At 33.5% G+C, this 21,522-nt stretch overlaps 1 protein-coding gene across 1 annotated transcript in view; it reads left to right on the forward strand.

Moving 5' to 3' along the window:
* Window positions 1–21,522, forward strand: part of gogo (thrombospondin-1 like protein golden goal) — a 66,673-nt gene that overhangs the window by 29,888 nt on the left and 15,263 nt on the right. The window contains exons 2-5 of the mRNA XM_090109649.1: window positions 12,172–12,264; window positions 16,981–17,612; window positions 18,429–18,560; window positions 19,656–19,834. Of these exons, the coding sequence (XP_089965775.1) occupies window positions 12,216–12,264; window positions 16,981–17,612; window positions 18,429–18,560; window positions 19,656–19,834 (992 nt within the window). The 5' untranslated portion in view covers window positions 12,172–12,215. The remainder of the gene's footprint in view (window positions 1–12,171; window positions 12,265–16,980; window positions 17,613–18,428; window positions 18,561–19,655; window positions 19,835–21,522) is intronic.

Below are 21,522 nucleotides of genomic sequence, written 5' to 3' on the forward strand. Positions count from 1 at the left end.
ATATTAAAACGTGTAGACTGTAGTCTGTAGAGTACGCCCTATACTGATTTCACAGCAGTTCTTTTCACCAACAAAACTATATGATATGTACTTAGTACATTTCATAAACTCACATTCCAGAAACTAAACCGTTCTAAGATTCATTCCTTCCTTTCAATATAACCCCACTCAAAACCGAAGCGAAGCGAGCGAACATTTCAATATAACTTCCCGCTCAATATAAACAAATGCACATCGTACGGATATATCTGAGTCCCGCGAAATAAGTTTCCTCGGTGAGATATTCAAATCGGTAGGGATTCGTAGATGCACACAACTTCGACTTTCAATGCTTTCAATTTGACTTTTCACCTCCCCGGGGGTAAGATCTGAGTTTAGCAATGTTTGAGAGACTGAATTAAGTTTGTCTGTGCAAGCTTTTAATGTTCATAAATAGCATGCTTTATGCTTTGGTTTTGTGTTATATTGTGTCGCATTTTGTTATTATTACCATTTGCATTATGGTCGAATAATGAAATGAATCTCATGGTAATGGTAATTAATAGATATTTTTTATAATATTAAAGCATTTGTTATCTAAATTAATATAGAACATACAAATTAACAATCCATACCAAACCTCTAGCATTGACAATAAAAAATTTGATTCGATACTTCTTCGTCGCGAGGTATATTATTGCATTCACAGATTCGTAGAACGGCGAAGGTGCATATTTTACCGCTCACACAAACATATTCGCTATTCGCACGAGCGTGTAGAGGCGGTATAACAGTTGAGGTATTTTAGCAACACAACGTTATATGACACTCTAGAGGTGGGCTTATAGCGAGTATATTAACCCTAGCCCGGGTGTGATGTGAAATTTTAATAACGCACTTAAATACAGGTGTTGTTTGCGTACACACGCGGGATTAGTAAAGGGTTTAGTTTGAATTATATTTCTTGTTGTTTATTAATAAAAATATTTTTGTTGTAGTTTTTTAAGATGCAAACGAAGTTATTTTGTTTCCACAATCATTTTATAAAATGACTGAATATTTACCGACGGAATATAATAAATTTCTTTGAAAAAAAAAGCATGTTTATTAAAATAAATGCTTACCTAATAAAATACACTAGAATCAATCCGAACCGGTGGTAAATCGTAAAACGATGTTATGACGATGAACAGAAGTGCTTCTAGAAGTCTAATTGAATAAATAAATGTTTGAGTTTATTTTCATTGAAATAGTCAGTAGACCAGCTTTAAATCTCCACAATAATACAAATTTAATACAATCTTCTCCAAAACGGTATCTTTCCACTCTACGAGATTGCTAATCCACCATTGACTAAGTTCTGTACCCTAAACACATTTGCAGGGACATTGGGACCTTGGGACCTTAACACCCGCGAGGGTACAGGCAAGTTACGGGTTAATTCGAATAATGTATGGTTATAATGTGCAAGTTTATCAATCGTAAGATCTTTGGGTACTTGGTAAAGTCGATTTAACCCTTTAAACTCAAACTCAAACTCAAATATTTATTTATTCAATTAGACTTCTTCTAGAAGCACTTTTGAAACGTCATAGGTAAATATTTTTAATATTTACCACCGATTCGGAGTCTACGGAGAAGAATCGGCAAGAAACTCCCTAGTTGCTCTTTTTAATCATGTCCGTTTTACAATTTAATTTTACAAATTACATATACGTAACATCATAATAATTTATAGTGACATGCCAAAGAACTGTCCTGTGGTTTTTACGCGACAACCCTCCATGGGTTTTTATCGTCCATATATTCCTTAATACTGTAATAGGCTCTGAACTAGTGCATTTTTTATATAAGTTTTAAATTTAGAACTACTAAACTCTTTAATATTATGAGGAATTCTGTTGTAAAAGCGTATACCTTGACCCATAAATGAATTTTTTAACTTTAGCTAGCCGAAAAAATGGCATTTCAATTTTATTTCTGTTTCTTGTGTCATAACAATGTCTATCTCCTACTTTTGTGTGTAAGTAAGCGTTATTAAGTACATATAAAATATTATTTAATATATACTGCGACGGAACAGTAAGGATACCAGAGATCTCTTAGTGAGAGTGAGTGCATGCAAATTATATATAGAGCGTATGGCTCTTTTCTGTAATATAAATATATAGTTTCTATATTGTGTGGTACTGGAGGGTCAATGGTCATATTATACTAAGTACTTTTATAATTTTAAAAAGTGTTATAATATGGATTATGTTTTTTTTTGGATATTTTATTTGATGCAGGACGCATATTTAATTTTTTCAATGTGTTATTAATGTTACGTAAATACCTGATTTGATAACCTCCTTTTGTACGTATAAAAAAACCTAGTAAAAAGCTACATTATCACAATACTAATTCAATTCGAACTAATACAGGTCATTTCTATCATACTCTATTACTATGACATGTTCAAGTACCTCTACCGTAATCAAATACCATAATTTTTTTTTTATAATATAAATCTCGTGTCACAATGTTTGTCCTCAATGGACTCCTAAACCACTTAACCGATTATAATAAAATTCGCACACCATGTGCAGTTCGATCCAACTTGAGAGATAGGATAGTTTTTATGAAAAAAAAACGTAAAAATGTAGGTACCATGGGCGAAGCCGGGGCGAACCGCTAGTTGACTATAGAAACAAGTTCATGGATCTATCATACATTACATATTTTCAAATAAAAGGACACGAAATGAAACATCAAACTGGACCTTTCGTAGAATCCAAATAAACGATTTCCACTCGAATAGATATTACAATAGACGAACAAATACCCCATTCTCTAATTAATGTGATTAGCATTTCTGGGGAATTCTCAACCTTTACAAAAATAAATCCTCGTTAGTAAAGACTAATTGAATATTAAAATCTATTTAATGTTAAATTCGTCGCTTATTATAACATGCTTATAGAGTACGACTTATGATATTATATTTATATTTATTTGTCCATTTGTGTTTTAAAATTAATGTACGACAGTGGGTCCCAAACTAAGTGAAATACTTGTGTCTTGGGACCTTGAGTTGCGCTTCTTGGTTACACACATAATCTATACTAATATTATAAAGAGGAAAAGTTTGTAATTATGTAAGTATGTATGTATGTATGTATGTAGGGTTTTCACGCATAAACTACTGGACCGATTTCAAAAATTTTTTCACCATTAGAAAGCTGCATCTTCACTGAGCAACATAGGCTATATTGCATTTTCAAAAAAAATAGAGATCCTTACCAAAAATGCAATAATGTACCTATAGTAGACTTTTCACTGTCACGATATCGCTATCTATGCGGGTGAAACCGCAGGGCATTGCTAGTAATAATAATATATTATGGGCAGTAGGAAGTTAACTAGTAGGTAAATAATCTATAAGATAAGGAGTTTTCAGTTTTGTAAGTTGAAACTTAAAATTAATTTTTTCCAAAAACAAATCAATGTTAGTCACGTTTGTTACAAAATAATAAAAACATCCAGTTGTTATATTTATATTTAAATTGTATGATTTGTATAATATATTGAAATGTTATAAATTTATATTATTTTGAATGCTATAAAACCAAAGATATCAATTTCAATATTGAAATGTTGTTGATTCTCATGAAATGAAGTTTATTTTTATACACGGGCCTTACAAATTGTTTACATAATATTTTACCTAGCCCACGAATTGTATTGAGAAGTATATTAACATGAATTGCCTGGAACAAAAACTAACTAATCACTACATCCATAGACATTAATGGCCAAATCAATATTTATGACAAATTTAATACGTTCCTATGTACACGTGCTGGGTTACAATTTCACTAATCAAGGCTTTTGTCACACAAACCCTTGTGATTCAATTAATTGGGAATTCTCTTAAGCCTTGCCTACATTCCTTCAATTTCCATTTAGTAAATCAATTTAGGACATTGTATTAGAAATACCTTTATCATTTACGAATTCGATTATTAAATCATTTAATATCTTGACGTTTGAGCCGTCTTAATTAATATCTATATCACATAATATCGAATGTTGCATAACGATTTGAAATTAAAGACTTTAAATGCGAATTATTCATTCTACATAATACATGGGTACCACCAGAAGGAAGATACCCGGTCCTTTGGAAGGCTTACGTGGGGACACAGGTCCAACACGCAGAGGCCCTTTAGAGAATTTAATGTGTTGTGGGACATCAGCCGCAGCCTGCCCATGACTGCACTATATAGAGATACTGCAACCCTGGGCAGTCCGCGGCTATATTATTATTATCCCAATGTTTCGCACACTTTGCAGCGAGCGATGGTCACGAGGAGGATGAAAATACTTTTGCATGACGTTTTTATAATAATTTAATTACTCAATTACTACTTTAAGGGCCGATTTTTCAATGCTTGGATAAAACTTATTCGTCGAATAATATATAAAACTACCATTTTAAAAACGTATTCTAATTGCCCGTATTTGACAGTTTACGTGACATTTTAATATTATCGTGTAATACTTTATTGGACGGATAAGTTTTATCCAAGCATTGAAAAATCGGCCCTAAATGTTGCACTTTAATTAATACTTTACTGATACAGACAGAAGAACAATCATACAACAACACAATATACAATTAATTTAAGGTATAATTGCACGACTCATAAGCGAAGCGTTGAGGTGGGTACTACTGTCACTTCGCGCAAAACATCTTGGTTAGGGAGCCAGGTGCAAATTTGGTTAACTATTTCCTCTCAAGAGATAATTCGTCAGACGCATGAGAGTATAGTATTATAAAGCCTCGTGAACGTCAGCTGGCGCTCGGTTGGGGGGGTGAGCGGTTGTAGCCTCCCACGCACATAGGAAAAAAAATACATTCATTCATTCATTTCCTCTCAGCTAAAAATTTGTCAAATTGTAGCTAACCCAATATCTCAACGAAAAAAAATAGTCAGCTGGTTACAACATGGTGTATTATACGTCAGCTGGTGTCTCGAACATGAAAGTTAAATTTAAAGAAAAATTTATTTTCCGTTATTTCCTCTCAAACAAAAATTTACCTGATGATAGCTTATATGTAACTGTGGATAAATATATATGTCAGCTGGCTGTATCTTGGTGGAAAAACCGTCAGCTGATACGGGAGGCTACAACCGCTCTTCCCCCCAACCGAGCTCCAGCTGACGTTCACGAGGCTTCATAATACTATACTTTGATGCATTTTACTAATTACCGCTTGAGAGGAACTTGGTCATAAAATCTGCTGCTGGCTCCCGGACCATCTGATTTTTCAAACTTAAAATGTCTTTATGTATCATACATTGCACTTGTAAGATAATACATACACACGCATATTATGAAAAAACATTATTTTTAACATTCATGATATTTTTGATGTCATTTTTGTTATTTAAACTAGTTAAAAAACAGTTTAAAAAAGTTCTGTTTTGGACGTCCGTGTGTCTGTATGTGTGGAGGATTTTCTTGTTAACACGATAGCGACCGAAATACTTTACTAATCGAGTCTTTTTTTTTTTCTCTTACGCTTGAGTATGCTCAGGAATAGAACCCTTTCATTTTTCAGGGTCTGATTCGATGTGGTTTAATTGTTATTAAATAAACAAAAATAATAATTAATAAATAATTATTTAAAAAAAATTACGAGGCGTGCACTTTTGGATTTTCCAAACTTTTTTTTATTTTATGTTAGTTTTATATGTAACTTTCAAAAAAGAGCTCATAATTATAACGTTTTTAAAAACTGAATTAACTTACACACACATAGAGAGACTAACACACAGAGTAAGAGCAAAATCAAAATGGTTAAATAATATAGATTAATTTCAGTTTTACTATTATAATAATATGCCAAGTAAAACCATACAACATCCGTACGTTAATCCCAAGACAAGCACCTGCCTACGTCTAATGTCCGAACAAGAGACCATTTGTCTATTAAGTAACTGTCCGGAATATTAATGGTGTAATAATTACGTCTATTATACTGCTATTATACTGTGAATAATCGTTTCGTATATTTCAAATGTTCTTTGGTCAATTAATGTACCGTTTTAGTAATTTATACTATAATGTGAAGCTGAAGTTTGTTTGTTTGAACGCGCTAATCTTAGGAACTACCGGTTTAATTTGAAAAATTATTTTACTGTTAGATTATCTATTTATCGAGGAAGACTGTCGGCTATAGGTATAATTATATATCATCAAGCTAAGACGAATAGGAGCGGAATAATGCGGGTAAAACCGCGGGGCACAATTAGTATCTTTTATAAGAATAATTAAGTACCTAGCCTTAGATTTTATAATTAGTGTGTGTGTGTGTGTGGGTGTTCTTTAAAAAATATGGTACGTATTCGAAATTTATTTATGTAGGTTCTTGATAAGAAGCAATTAATAAATGTATATTGAGATAAATTCATATACGTATAAAAGACTTACATGTAGTTTATCCAACTTTCTTATAAAGTGAATCGACTGGAGTCTAGACGATGAAAAACAAATTGAACAAAAAATTCAACTACGCAAAAACTTCACTGCGATCACTCTAAAGTCTAAACATTTAACTGGCTTCGTAAATGTGACCTTTGTTTTATCAGCACTATAAAAAAATATTATCTTCAACAACGAATCCTATCTTAAATTTCAGTACATTTCCAAAGTAAATTAACACTTAACCACAAAACTGCATTACAAATAATGCAATGAACCTGCAATCAAACTGCATTTACGATATAAGGCATAATTAATCAAGAACGTTCTTTTGCGTGTAACACAAGATTCAAGAAACTTAATTTCAAGGACTTTATTAGATAAAAGTATTCATCTATTATGGTTAACTTTTAAATGGATAATGCAAATCGTTTAATGTTTTTAAAGAGGGTATGTAATGTATTCAATGAAGAGGCGATTACAGGAGCAAAAATAGTGTTTGCACATAACTATCACGCGTTTGTAGTTTGTTTTTTTATGTTTTTATAATGTGGTTGAAAATTGTTATTAGGTACATGGTTATTACCTACTTCTGTAATGGTCAACGTCTTGTTATGTAATTATAGCATATAAATTAATAAATTAACTTACTAAGTAAAAACATAATAATATGCTGTAAAAATATACTATAAGTTTACAACAGATCAAAAACATTATATCTTTACGACCCGGCTCTACTTTGATATTTTTTTTATTCTAGACAATTCAACAAAATAAAAATCTTTCAATTCAACGGTTCTTGATTCATATAACTTTATTTTATTAATAGAATGTAAGTTATATTATTATGTCTATTATTCATTAATCGCAATTACGAAACAGGATTAGATCTCATGTAAACATCGGGTACTAAATAAGCCTCCTACAAAGTTACAAGTACTTTGGGAATTAACTAACAGCGTAGTACATTACTGATAATATACTAAATAGCAGCCCAGAGGGAGTGGAGCCCAGAGAGGACTACCTATGTTATAAATAGCATCGAAATTTAGAAGGCTATATTTTATAGGATACATTAAACTGTTTCTTCTGTTATTTTTGCATATTACACCAAAAGTAGAGTGCGCCTGGGTACTTCTCTACCCTGTAAATAATATGCATGTTTTTTATGCTATTGTTATATTTTTATATTGCTAGGTTTCCGTCCGCGGCTTCACCCGTGTAGTCAAAAGAAAATTCCAATGGGTATGAGATGTAATTCCGCGGCATATAGTAGCCTATGTCACTTTCTAGCATCCTATCTTCAGATACTTACAAAAAATTTATATTTTGAAACATTTCACATATTTAACCGCTCAGTTACGCATGACATGAACGTGACGAAGAAACAAAGAAACAAAAATAATCAAACAAACACACTTTCGAATTTATTATATTATAGAGTACTAGAGGTCCGCCCCGGCTTCGCCCGTGGTACATATTTCGCAATAAAAGGTAGCCTATGTAAGGACGAGAAAGGTCTCGGGTATCAAAATATTTCCATACCAAATTTCATGCTAATTGGTTCAGTAGTATAGGCGTGATTAAGGGCCGATTTTTCAATGCTTGGATAAAACTTATCCGTCCAATAAAGTATTACAGGATAATATTAAAATGTCACGTAAACTGTCAAATACGGGCAATTAGAATACGTTTTTAAAATGGTAGTTTTATACATTATTCGACGAATAAGTTTTATCCAAGCATTGAAAAATCGGCCCTAAGTAACTGACAGACAGACAGAGTTACTTTCTTTTTTTTTTTTGTGTGGTGTCTCTCAATGTTAGCCAGAAGGGCTTCTACATTTTAACGCGGACGCGGGGGTGAACTGAAGGTTCACCCTGGTAGCGACATGCACAAGGGCGTCCCCCCTTGACGGGGACCACGAACCTCGGCTTGAGCTGTCGCTTGAGTGGAGGAGGCCAGAAGGGCCCTAATCGGACGGGCGCTCACCCGGGTGGGCGCGGGAACGCGGAACAAGGGACCTCGTCTTCGCCGGCGAAGACGGTGTACGCTTTCTGCTGTGGTGTGTGCGGTGTCGCGGTTGGTTCGACGTTGGGCTTCAATCGCCGAGTCTAGCCGTGCGTTAGCTTTGGTAATGTCGTCGTCGGAGTCGTCCAAGACGTGTCTCGGCCGCCTGCGACGACGAGTGGGATCGGGATTCGCGACGTATGCGATGGCCTTTGTCACCAATAGGTTGGGGTGGTTTTTAGCCTTGTCAAGAGTTACTTTCGCATTTATAATATTAGTATGGATAATATTGCTGAAAACTGTAGGTGTAGTGTTTCTTTAAGCTTTTCATGGATAAACTATAACAAATACGATCTTCAGGCAGTCAATTAGCTACTTAGCTACTAAGTACTAACATAGCTCTTCTAACAACCAATCCAGTATATTTATTTGTATTCAAAACACTCATGTAACAGTACAAAAGTTGTTAACGAGGCGGTTGACATCTTCATAATGAGAAAACTTGCTAAGTAACTCTCACCTGAAGTTTCATACAATGGTTAGAGTGCTTCATTCGATCACCGTCAGATTGAAACTGATTTTAGTACAACTTATGGATTTAGAAAGCTGTAAGATGTGGGGTAGTTTTAAAAGAGTTTCTATGGAAATGAAAGACTTTTAAACAGTTTTAGATGCATAATACATACGTAATATACCTACGCTTTTAATTTTTTTCTTTTCTTTTTTACTATCAACAGAAACAAGACTTCAATTTACTACGTATACTATAGTTGTTAAGGTTAGCAATAAACAACTTAGGAGTTGTGGTATCAATAAATTACCTTAAAGTGAAATAATATGTGGAATTTCACCTGAGTAAAAAAGCTTCAGTTTAAATTATCAAAAATAAAATTTGCGTAATATTCTTACATTCTTAGGCGACGCTTTATTTAATGAGTAATTAACTATTAATGGGCTTTTTAAAACGTTACGACCCGGGAAAGGCTTTTTATTTCAAGCCTTTTCTCACGAGAATTATATTCATAATTCATAAAAATTATATAAAAATACATTTCCCAGGTGAGTTTAAAGTAAATTAATTAATTACTAGTCGTTTGTCCCGGCTCTGCCCGGGTTGACTTGGACAAAAAACAAAGAGGAAATGTATGATTACTGAAGAATAAGAATGAATTTTTGAATCTGTTTAGTTGTTTTTGAGTTTATTCGTTACAGTCGTGTAGAAAATATTCAAAACATAGTATCTATAAATTAGTACCTACTTACACAGTAATTATTTATTTTCCTTCCATTTATGTATCATTAGGAGAGCCATTCGTAGTTGATTTAATTTCTGTACCTACGTAAATCAAGATACAATAATTAAAACAGTTTAAAATACACGATTAAACTCATGAAATTATTGTATTGCCGCCGATCTTTGATAAGTGCACAAAGTTTGAATTAAAGTAATTCGAATCCAAAGGAGTCGCTTATATATAAAAAAAAATTAAAGGTGAAGCTACTAAAGTGTGTTAAAAAATTGATTTTTTTGTTAAAAAATTGATTTGACCCTGCACACATAACGATCAAGATTAGTATTGAAAATATCAGTAATTAAATGCTGAATCTAATTTAATTATCAATAATGATTTCATTAAAACCGCAACATTATTGGTCGTGCGAGTACTGTTCTATGGTTAACCGAATGCACGCAAAATGTAATTGTAATGACTGCACAAATTAAAAATGTAACAATGAAATGTGTGTATATAATGTATGTACAAATTAAATAAAAAATATTTTGTTTTAACTTGTGTGTTCAGTGTGTTCTTTTATATAAATACTTATTTATCTTTGTTATTAGGAGATGTGAAGAGAAAATTATAAGAGAAAAAGTTGTTTTGATGATATTCAGAATTCAGATGTCATTGAAGCCTGAAGGAGCATAAAATATAACCTATTAAGTACCTATAATTATTACTATATTCAGTTTCACCAAAAATTTCATTGAACTTTATACTATGTAGAAATTTAACGGCCACTCCTAATCTCTATTTACATATTAGGAACTAGTTTTCCTCTCCCTTCGTCGGCTCTATCTAAAACTTACCAAACTATATACTTAAAACTCTATCATTCCAAATTCGCATCAAAATCCGTCAAGTGTTTTAAAAATCTATGCATATTGCATATATTATGTTACATACAGCCTTTATACAGATATGTGGTAGTGTTTCCTTTTTATATAAACACTAGCTTTCCACCCGCGGCTTCGCCTGCTTTGACTAAAACCTAATAAATTATATACTAAAACCTTCATCCAGAATCACTCTATCTATTAAAAAAAACCGATTCAAAATCCGTTGAGCAATTTTAAAGATTTAAGCATACATAGGGACATAGGGACAGAGTAACCGACTTTGTTTTATACTATGTAGTGGTGTTTAATTATTAAGCCTGTACAATGTTCATGAACATTGCCCCAAATACAGAATTAATTAATGAAGTTATGTTCTTGTTTCAGATATTCAATTCAATCATTCCTAAAAGCAGTGTTTTAGCGTATTTAATGGGCTCGGTCAGTGGCCATGTTGATTTGTAGCGGCCATATTTCATCCTGGGCTTATTGAATGTTCTCTGTCACTTCATTTAGTTTAGTTATCTTTGGTCAAGTTATTCCTGTTTGTATATTATAAACTTACAGATAGTGGGAAATAAATAACAGTTCATCACTAAACTAGTTTGTCATATCGTCAAATATAAAAAAAAATCTTTTGTATTGAAAAGGAACAAAATTATCAAGAGTTTATCAATGTTTTAAGTTAACATTTCCTTAGATCCCTAGATTTAGAAGCGATTAATTCAACACAGAAGACTCAAATTTTAATAAAAAATTTACCAACGGCATTGAAATGTGTCCTTAGTTTAGTATCTATGTCACCAAGCTTTGAATTAATTTTCCCTTAGTTTCTCACTAATCCCTAGATTAATGAGGGCATAATCACTAATATTCACGTTTAATCGTTCGAACACAAACATCAAACGAAATATGAACCAGTTGCGAATTTATGAAAGTCGTAATCCGGTCGTAGCCCGCTGTAGCAGGTTATATCCGGATATAACCGGTTATTACTGGACCGGACCGGTCAATATTAGTTTGAGTTGCTGTTTGTATGTTAGCTTTTGATTAATAGATGTGGCTTGTAATTTCAATGTAAGATTAGCACAGCCGTAATATGTATTACCTAAATTTTACTAAATTAGGGCATTAATTGCATTTTTAAACATTGTTATTGCTATTTATTAAGGAGCTTATTCGTTCAACAATTACGCAGCTCCGTAAGTCCACAAGCGTGTAATACTTTTTATTAAATGTATAATATTTTGTTACATATTCTATAACCACAGTAAATATAATATGTATAAGTACAGAAACATAGTTGCCTAACGGTGCAATTTCATCAAACAAACATAGAGCTAGAGCAAGAGCATTCTTTCGTGATCTTTTAGTGTAAACGATAACTCGTATTCAGTATTGTTTAGTATTAGAATATTGCATAGAACGCACATAGAACACCGAAAGAATGCTCTACGTCTGTTTACACTAAAATGATTTGATATTGTGGGGTCAGAATGAGCATTCGCTCATTTGATGTAAATGTACCGTCGTGTGTGTGTGATCTATGTTATACAAGCAATAATTTTATTAAATATGATATCATTTTGTTACAGAAACTATGGCTGAGTGGAGGGTAGATTGATGGCGCGGTGACGCGATGTGCCGCGCGCACATCGCCGCTGTCTTGCGGCTACTGGTTTTGGCTGGTTAGTGTTTTTTATCTACAACAATCTTAATATATATATAAATCTCGTGTCACAATGTTTGTCCTCAATGGACTCCTAAACCACTTAACCGATTATAATAAAATTCGCACACCATGTGCAGTTCGATCCAACTTGAGAGAACCTACATGTTTAAACTATCCTATAGTTTAAACATGTAGGTACCACGGGCGAAGCCGGGGTGGACCGCTTGTAATATTATAAAGATGAAAGATTTGATTGTAATATATTTTGATCGGTACTGAACGAGTCTGACAATATTTAAATAATGATAGAGTTACTTTTTATACAGAGAGATTTATAAGTTTAAATTTATAAAGTATAGCAGTCTATTGCTTTGGTGGGATGAACCAGGTTTGCATCTCACCTTACGCCTTAAAAAATATACTTACCTATTTTGAATTTGCTATAATACTAACATACTTTAAAAAATGACAACATTCTCCACAATTTTTTTTTCTATATAATATATTCATCATTCATCAATTTTATTTCGCTGCACACTACCTACAAGTATGTACTTTTACACCTCAATAAAATTGTTACTAAGCGAAAAAGTACCTTAGCACACTTGAAAAAGAATCTAAATTCCCCAAACCCGCTAGCCGCCGGTCAAGTTACTCCATAAATCTTTTAACAAAAACATTAGCAAGCGAAAAAATATTTTATTCACCGCAACCCCTTGTATAAATTATCGAGTCGACGTAAACAAAGGCTTTGAAAAACAACGTTTTATGATAACAGATCAAAATATGGTTTTATACACACTAGCGTTTATTTAACATTCTGTAATTCATGGAAAATTTGTATTGTTTAGTTTATGTACAATATCTTTGCATAATAAAGCATTTTTGGAATTCACAGAGGTTTTAGTTAGTAAGTATATTGGATCCAACATGTTTTCCAAAAGTAAAGACAAAAAAAGGTGGTGTTGTTGTTCTTGTGTCTGTAACAAAACAGCTTTAATTTTTTTTTATTTAACAGCTTATAAAAGTGAATTAACAAAATATACCTTCACAACAATTCGTAATACGATAGTGATACTCTTAGCAGTCATTTAATTAGAATTGATAATTAATTCTAAGAAAACCGTCGCGTTTCAGTCGATCGCGTGTATATACCCTAAGGGTGGAGAGCAGACACATTTATTTCGCCTGTAATACACGCAAAGCCAAAGCTACCAATAACGCTTAAGAATGGATTATTTTAGTAATTCTGGTAACCTTGATTTTGATAATTAGTGTGTTTTTATTTATTTAAACTAACAATAACAACAAATGGGATTGAGTAATGACAACAATTTATTTATTCAATATATTATAATATCATCTTGATACGGATGTCAAGTCTATAGATACTCTATATCACCGTATTTTTTTCATTTCTCCAGCACACTTTGCCTTATTTAAGTGCCATTTTATAGTGTAGCAATAATTTTAATTCAGTTTATTACGTAATCTAGCATATAACAAAAGCATCTTATCAATGAGCAAAGCATTATATAACAACAACACAACTTATTATGACATTAGCATGTCAATGATGAAAGCCGCTTTTGCCGCTTACAAAAACCCCTCAAAACGGTCCAAGTTTCCCCAACAAATGAGTGAAAATAGAATAAAGACGTAATCAACAATGCCTAACGACACTTTGATCTCATAAGACAACATAAATCTTTTTCCCGCCACACTTATACACCGTAAAATGTATTTCGCAAATAAAACTTGCAATTTATATCAGCTTCCCGTATTAATGGTACATCTTAATTTATGAAAACCAATTTACGTTGACCCATCACTTGTTAGCACAACTTCAGTTTGTGGGTAATTTCAAAGGGCGCTCAAAACGTAGGGGTCAAGTTATACTGGTTAGCTGAAGACGCAACAATTTCTGCGGTCTGAAAATGTAAGACATTTCGGGCGTTAAATTATATTTGTTTATCCCTTTATTCTGAGCTCTGATTAATATTATTGTTCCTGAATACTTAAGCTAATAATTGTGTTTAATGAGTTCTTCGTATTTGTATGGTTTATAATTTATATATTTATTTTTTATATTTAGATATATTTTTTTTTATTATAGGACATTATTACACAAATCGACCTAGTCCCACAGTAAGCTCAATTAAGGCTTGTGTTGTGGGTACTAGGCGACGATAAATATAATATTATAAATACATACCTAGGTATATAGATAATAACACCCAGACCCAAGAACAAATAATTGAGTTCATTACACAAATATTTGCCCTGACCGGGAATCGAACCCGGGACCGTCAGCTCAGTAGGCAGTTACTTTACCACTGCGCCAACCGCGTCGTCAGATATTATAATATACTAGTGGTCCGCCCCGGCTTCGCCCGTGGTACCTACATGTTTAAACTATCCTATCTCTCAAGTTGGATCGAACTGCACATGGTGTGCGAATTTTATTATAATCGGTTAAGTGGTTTAGGAATCCATTGAGGACAAACATTGTGACACGAGATTTATATATATTAAGATACTAGATTTCCGCCCGCGGCTTCGCCCGCGTTTTTAAAGGAAAACCCGCATAGTTCCCGTTCCCGTGGGATTTCCGGGATAAAACCTATCCTATGTGTTAATGCAAGTTACCCTCTATATGTGTGCTAAATTTCATTGTAATCGGTTCAGTAGTTTTTACGTGAAAGAGTAACAAACATCCATACATCCATAAATCCATACATCCTTACAAACTTTCGCCTTTATAATATATATTGGATTATAAATATTAGAATATTAGATATTAGATTGATACAAAATTAACAAACTTAACTGTAATTGTATTTGTATGATAGAGTGTTTTTGAAAACGAAGAGAAAATTCGTTTACTTAGGATAATCTCAATAAACAGTAGGAAACCCTTTTATTGTTGAAGAAAACAAACTTAAGGTATTTCTACCTGAAACAATTGATATACATAACTGGCTGAGCCCCGCGGTTTTACCCGCAGTGCTCCGCTCTAGTTGGCTTTAGCGTAATGATATTGTATAGCTTATAGCCTTCCTCGATAAATGGGCTATCTAACACCGAAAAAATATTTCAAATCGGACCTGTTATTCCTGAGATTAGCGCGTTCAAATAAACAAACTCTTCAGCTTTATAATATGAGTATAGATAGAAGATTTTTTAATACAAGATTTCATATGAAATTTTAATTTTTACACTGTTTATCCAACAATTTGTCATTTTCATGAATAACAATTTCTTCCTCGTCCCGTGAGAAATGTCCAAAATAATCAACATTGAGATTTGCGCAATTTTCATAATTTGACGACCGTGGGAATCGAGTTGAGCTTGAAGAAAATTTTTAAGTGAACATTTTTTATCGTGGGAGCAATATTGCAAACGAGACTGCCTGGGACCTTAGATTTTTAAAGTTTACAGTGGCAATGTACATAATAAACTACTTAAACCTTTTGCTTGGTACGATTTAGCTAAATAGAAGTTAAATTAGGTAGGATAGTGTTGGTGTCGTAAATAAGTAAGAGACAGGCATAAATTATTTTACCTAAAATTTTATTAATTTTTCCTTGCCTAGAAAACGTCAAATATTTTCACAGAAGCGTTTTAACTTTTTAGTTATATACTAATTATAGTGGCTGTGTCCCCTAATTTTAACACGATAAAACATTTTTCATCTATTATTTTAAGGTTTAAACAGCATTTGATTGAACGTGAGATTTTACGAATATAACTATGTTTAAAATGGTATTTATGAATAATAAGTATTACCATGTATTACTATCTTATTAATTACTTTTTAAAAAATGAGCGTGTTTTCACACATCGCCAATTACTTCAATTTGAGATGTAGGTAATCTTTAACAAACATGATGACTTAATTACCAATCATCAATCATCCTGTCTACAAGGATCACAGAATACTCCAAAGCGATAATACATAGTCCCTTCAATTCAATATCCAAAATTTAATTGAGATCCACAGCCAACGTTCTGTGAAAGATTAATCTCTGTCCTTTAGACCTGTTTTACACTCCATTAGAGCTCTGTTTGATTATTTTTCAACTTTATGAAACCTAGTTTTTACGATCAAAGTGAAGACGGTAATGTTCAAGAACGCTTATGAATTTAAAGTGGTCTAATGAAACCGCTGTAAGGCAATTTATGGAAGAATTTAAGTATATTTTATGAAAATGAAGTCTATGAATGAGTGATAGACATTTTATGCGCGAAATGAGCCTGCTAAAATGATTTTTAGTCAGAAATGAGCGTTATTGCCATCATTTTTATACTAAAACTCTGAAATACATTGTAAAGTTTACAGCAAAATTATTACGAAATGATATAAAACTAGATAAAATTTCTCTTGAAGGTTAATCAATGTTAGATCATAATTTTGTACATTAATTGGTCTATCGCAGTTTTATCTTTCTAAGAAATTTATATTGATTATTACATTGAAAAGATGTTTATTCTGCTATTTGATACAATAATACGGAGCAAATCAGTTTCTGAAATACAATTCTATTCTAAGAATAATTATGTCTGAATTTAACTCATTTTACTGAAATAATAATCTTCTTATGAATCTACATAATAAATTAATTTCTAAAATACAATCCCAACTTAATAGAACTTTGTATTGAATTCCTTTTAAAAATAATAATCTTATCTAGTCTGCTTTGAGATCTTTAAACAAAATATTAAATTACAGGTGGAGCATTCTTCGTAAATCCCTACACGAGTGAAGAGCGCGTTGACCTCAACCAAGTATGGGTCGAGATACCCACGACCCTGGTCGCTTTGGGCGGGGACGTCCACATTTACGTCCGTGGCGCGACCGCTGGCAGCTTGCGCGTGCGCCTCGCCCGAGATGACGACGACGGACGCACTCTCCTAGCGACCATGCCTTTAGCTCTAGACGCGGAAAGCCGACTCACCCTACCCTGTGGCTACTTCTCTAGAGGAGGCATTTACTACCTAGAAATAGTCGCTGACAAAGAAACCTTCCTTGACTTTGAAAATACCACCATCAATACTGTTAAAGTTAAGAGAGAAGTGTCCGATGGTGGAATCATGGAAACGGGGGATAGTGTGGTGAAATCCTGGAAGTTTGATGTTATGTGGCCGATAGCTAGCTTGGATGTCACTCCAGAACAAATTCAGACGTATCCAGAGAGGCAAGTGACTGCAATTCTGGAGTTTCCGAAGGTGGTGTGTACTCCAGTGCAGACGAGTGCAGATTTTTGGTTGGAACTTCTTTACTGTGGCCATTCGAGCGGTGGTGCTGTGTTGTGCGATGGTAAAAACATCAGCTCTCACGCTCATGTACTCTATTCAGAACAGGTTGGTGAATTTATACAGAATTTTAAATGTTTTTTAAGCTATTGCATAGCTTCTATCGCGGGCCTTGAGCGCGGGGACCGAATTGAGAAATTCCGTAACGAAAAAACCTCACGCTCCCTTTTTATTTCTAAGCATTCAGCATTCAGAGGTCGAGGGTTCGATTTCCACCCGGGGCAAATATTTGTGTGATGAACATAGATGAGTATGTTTATCAGTCATCTGATTTCCATAAAACAAGCGAAAGCTTAGTATGGGATCAGATCATGCCGTGTGTGAAAATTGTCCTGAAAAATATTTATTTATTTAGTTAACACGTGATTTCACCACAAAAGATTTAACTCAGGTTTCTTAAAGGTACGTTACGTTTAAGAAATCTCAGTTAAATCTTTTGTGAAATAAATCAAAATGACAACGTGATGGAAGCAGTTGAAAGCTCTTTAGTAATTTGATTCAAGTGCAATGCAAATATTCAGGTGCAATTTCGCTAAATCGTCTAAAGGATTCACTATAATTAATACGAAGTTGTACATTTAAAAGAGGACGCTTAACCTTAAACCGTGGAATAAAGCCTCGTGAAATACAAGTGATTATTTTTTGCTGTGTTTCTCAAATTCTTTTAAAGTTGAATTTGTTTTTAATAAAGCGAAATTATTAAGAAGAAGTATGTATATGAATATTTTTTTTAACTATACTTTCGAAGATTTGAATTTTATTCATTTGCTCGTCTCTCATATTATAAATGTAAATTGTTTATAGTGCAACTTGATTTTTACTTCAGACCCAATATTTTTTTACATAACTAATGTTTATCAACAGATGTACGGGTTCCCCGGTCGTAGAACCATGACACTACGCTGTGAACACTTCGGTCAGGCGGGAGACTATGCTTTAACATTGCGACCAGCAGCCGCAGCTGGTCCTCAAGACTTAGCTGTAGCCTTTGTTAAGGTAAGATTTAAATCATGTTTTTGATCATCTTTGTAACCAGTACTAAGCCACTTTAGTATTACATCATTATCGAATAAAAATTAAATTTTCAATCCATACGTGAAAAATACGTTGAAAATGTTCTTCTTTTTAATAGTTTCATTTAATTCAATCGTAGAGCATAAAAAGGAGACTGATATTTGCTGACTTCTTTTTACCAATGAACATGTTTTAATCAGGATAGTCGTTATAGCTCGCACTAAATTAACAGCAGCTTATTTTACCTATCACCCATATAACGAAGCTATTCTAAAATTTAATAACATTACCTCATATTAATCCCATAAAACCACAACTCCGCAGCCACAAAACCCATTACAATATTCATAAAGTCGTTCATCGCTCAATCGGGCTCAGTTTATTATGCATCTGATCTCTTAACTTCGTCATAAAACTCCCGTAAACTCAATACAGGTTCTTCGCCATTTGTTTTGGAGTGGCCTCTCAATATTTCATCCAGACCCTTTATTTATTAGGATCCATCCGAACCGCGTAATGTGTAAAGTTTTGTTTATTGAGTTTCATCGCGTTGAATTTTTACCTCTCCTTTTGGGCATTTACTTATTCATTGGCCGTTCCGTGATATGGCGGATCACTTTTTAAATTTCATTGTTTTAGGGATTCTGAAAGCATATTCATATCAGATTATAAAGCTAACACTTTAATTTTTGTGTTGCATTACATAAAATAATAATATTATAAAGTTTAACGTGGAGCAGTTATAACATACCAAGGCATTATATTCAAATGCAGTTAATAGTGTATCATAACGAAAGATTCACATCCGTAGCATCCTAAAAATTGAATCCCTCTCGTTTGTTTATTTTACTCAATTATTATTTTCTGGTGTCTGGATGTTTTTAAAATTCGTTAATTCATTGTTTATAAACATTTATGAATGTTTATGTTTGCCCAGTTTTAATACTTGTTATTAATTATCTGTAGATGATGATGTGATATAATTCCACATATTATCTCGTTTTTCTCCTATACAACCAGTAAAATAGGATGGAAAAAAAACTAATTAATTACAATGTATATATCTTATTCTGCCAGGCGGATTGGTCAGACCAATTCGTGCTCAACGTCCACGGTGGCTCCGTGTTTCCATGCGGGGACGGCGTGCGAGTCCTCTTCCAGTACCCCGAGTGTGTGCTGGACGGCGCGGACCGGGTGCGCGTGTTCGGACGGGATGCGGAGCGGCTGAGATACGTGGCTGAGCGGCGGGTGCGGCGGTACGTTGGATAATGAACTTTATTCTACAGATTTTAGGGTGTTTTTTGTATGATGGTTATGGAGCAGCTGCGTTGCGTGGCCGAGCGGCGGGTGCGGCGGTGAGTTGGATAATGAACTTTGTTTATTAGGGGATAGGGTGCTTTTTTGTGTGCGATATATATGTGACCGGGTGCGCGTGTTTGGACTGGATGCGGAGCGGCTGAGATACGTGGCTGAGCGGCGGGTGCGGCGGTAAGTTGGATAATGAACTTTATTTTTTAAGGATATAGGGTGCATTTTAGTCTGGGAGCGGCTGCGGTGCGTGGCCGAGCGGCGGGTGCGGCGGTTCGACAATGAACTCGTTTATAGAGTTTAGAGTGATTTATTGTAAAACAAGCTTTATGTTATTCGCTGGTGGGAAACTATAACTCTAACCAAAATGCATCTGAGTTATGTGGTGTGGAGTGCTTAGCGATTTTAATGTCACTAATTATTTTTTGTTATACTTCATACATAATAATATTTTATCATGATAATATTATAATATAATAATTTTAATCTATAATACGCTTGTTGAACGTTATATAAATTACTATTCATTGGATACAATATACTTTTCGATAAATTTATACAGTTACGAGCTACGAGCCTATCGTTTTTATAAAATTAAGCTCCCAGGAATAAAAAGTAATTAACTCTTTAAAGATTAAACGATAAAACTCAAACGCATTTTCATTTAAGCTCTTTTTAATTTCAGGTATCTATAGGTAACGATATGAGATTATTTTATCATCATACTTTTATATTAGAGTTATTAATTTAATTATTCTATTATACTGATGATAATCGTATTTTTATTGCTTAACTAGCTGTGCCTCGCGATTTTACCCGCTCCTGTTGGTCTTAGCGTGATGATATTAGATATATAGCCTATAGCCTTCCTCGATAAATGGGCGATCTAACACCGAAAGAAATTTTCAAATCGGACCAGTAGTTCCCGAGATTAGCACGTTCAAACAAACTCTTCAGCATTATAATATAAGTATAGATAATTCAGTTTTAACTTTAAGACGGAAAAATCTGAAGCTTTTCAATTATAATAGATAGTATAATGAAAAGCTACCTAATTTAATAATTTGTTTTTCAAATAAAGCATACTTATTGTAATATTTGTAGCATTAGAATTTAATATTAAAACTAGATAAAAAAAAGTTGTGTGGTTTTATGAAACCACGGTAAAAGTGAAACTTTCCGAACACTGCTTTATACCTACTCGGCAGCCGACCGTCACGCGACATGCGCTACACATACCAAAAAGTTTGAGACGATGTAATAAAAGTTCCACTTTAAAAGGTTTAAGAACTACGAAATGGCTTCACTCGTATAAAAAAAAATTAACGTCAGTTAGCAAAAAACGTCAGAAAACTTGTAATTTATCTTAATATGACTTAACTTTAACTACTTGCATGCATTTACAGTTACATGTAACATGCTAAAACTTCGTGTGCGAGCAGAACTTATTAGGAAAACTTATTTCTCGTCATATTTTTAAAACATTTTATCAAAACTTACTGTTAACTTCAACTTAAAGAGTCTTCCCTTTATATAAAAATATACTTCATTGTCATGTAAAATTACCATTTAAAAGCATAAATCATATTTATCCTGATCCAAACCAATTGTTGCTTGGCAGATATCGTGTAATACG

The sequence above is a fragment of the Colias eurytheme genome, chromosome 14 (genome assembly GCF_061535395.1).
Source record: "Colias eurytheme isolate Ceu_HAF_F1 chromosome 14, ilColEury1 Martin Lab GWU primary, whole genome shotgun sequence".
Taxonomy (NCBI): Eukaryota; Metazoa; Arthropoda; class Insecta; order Lepidoptera; family Pieridae; genus Colias; species Colias eurytheme.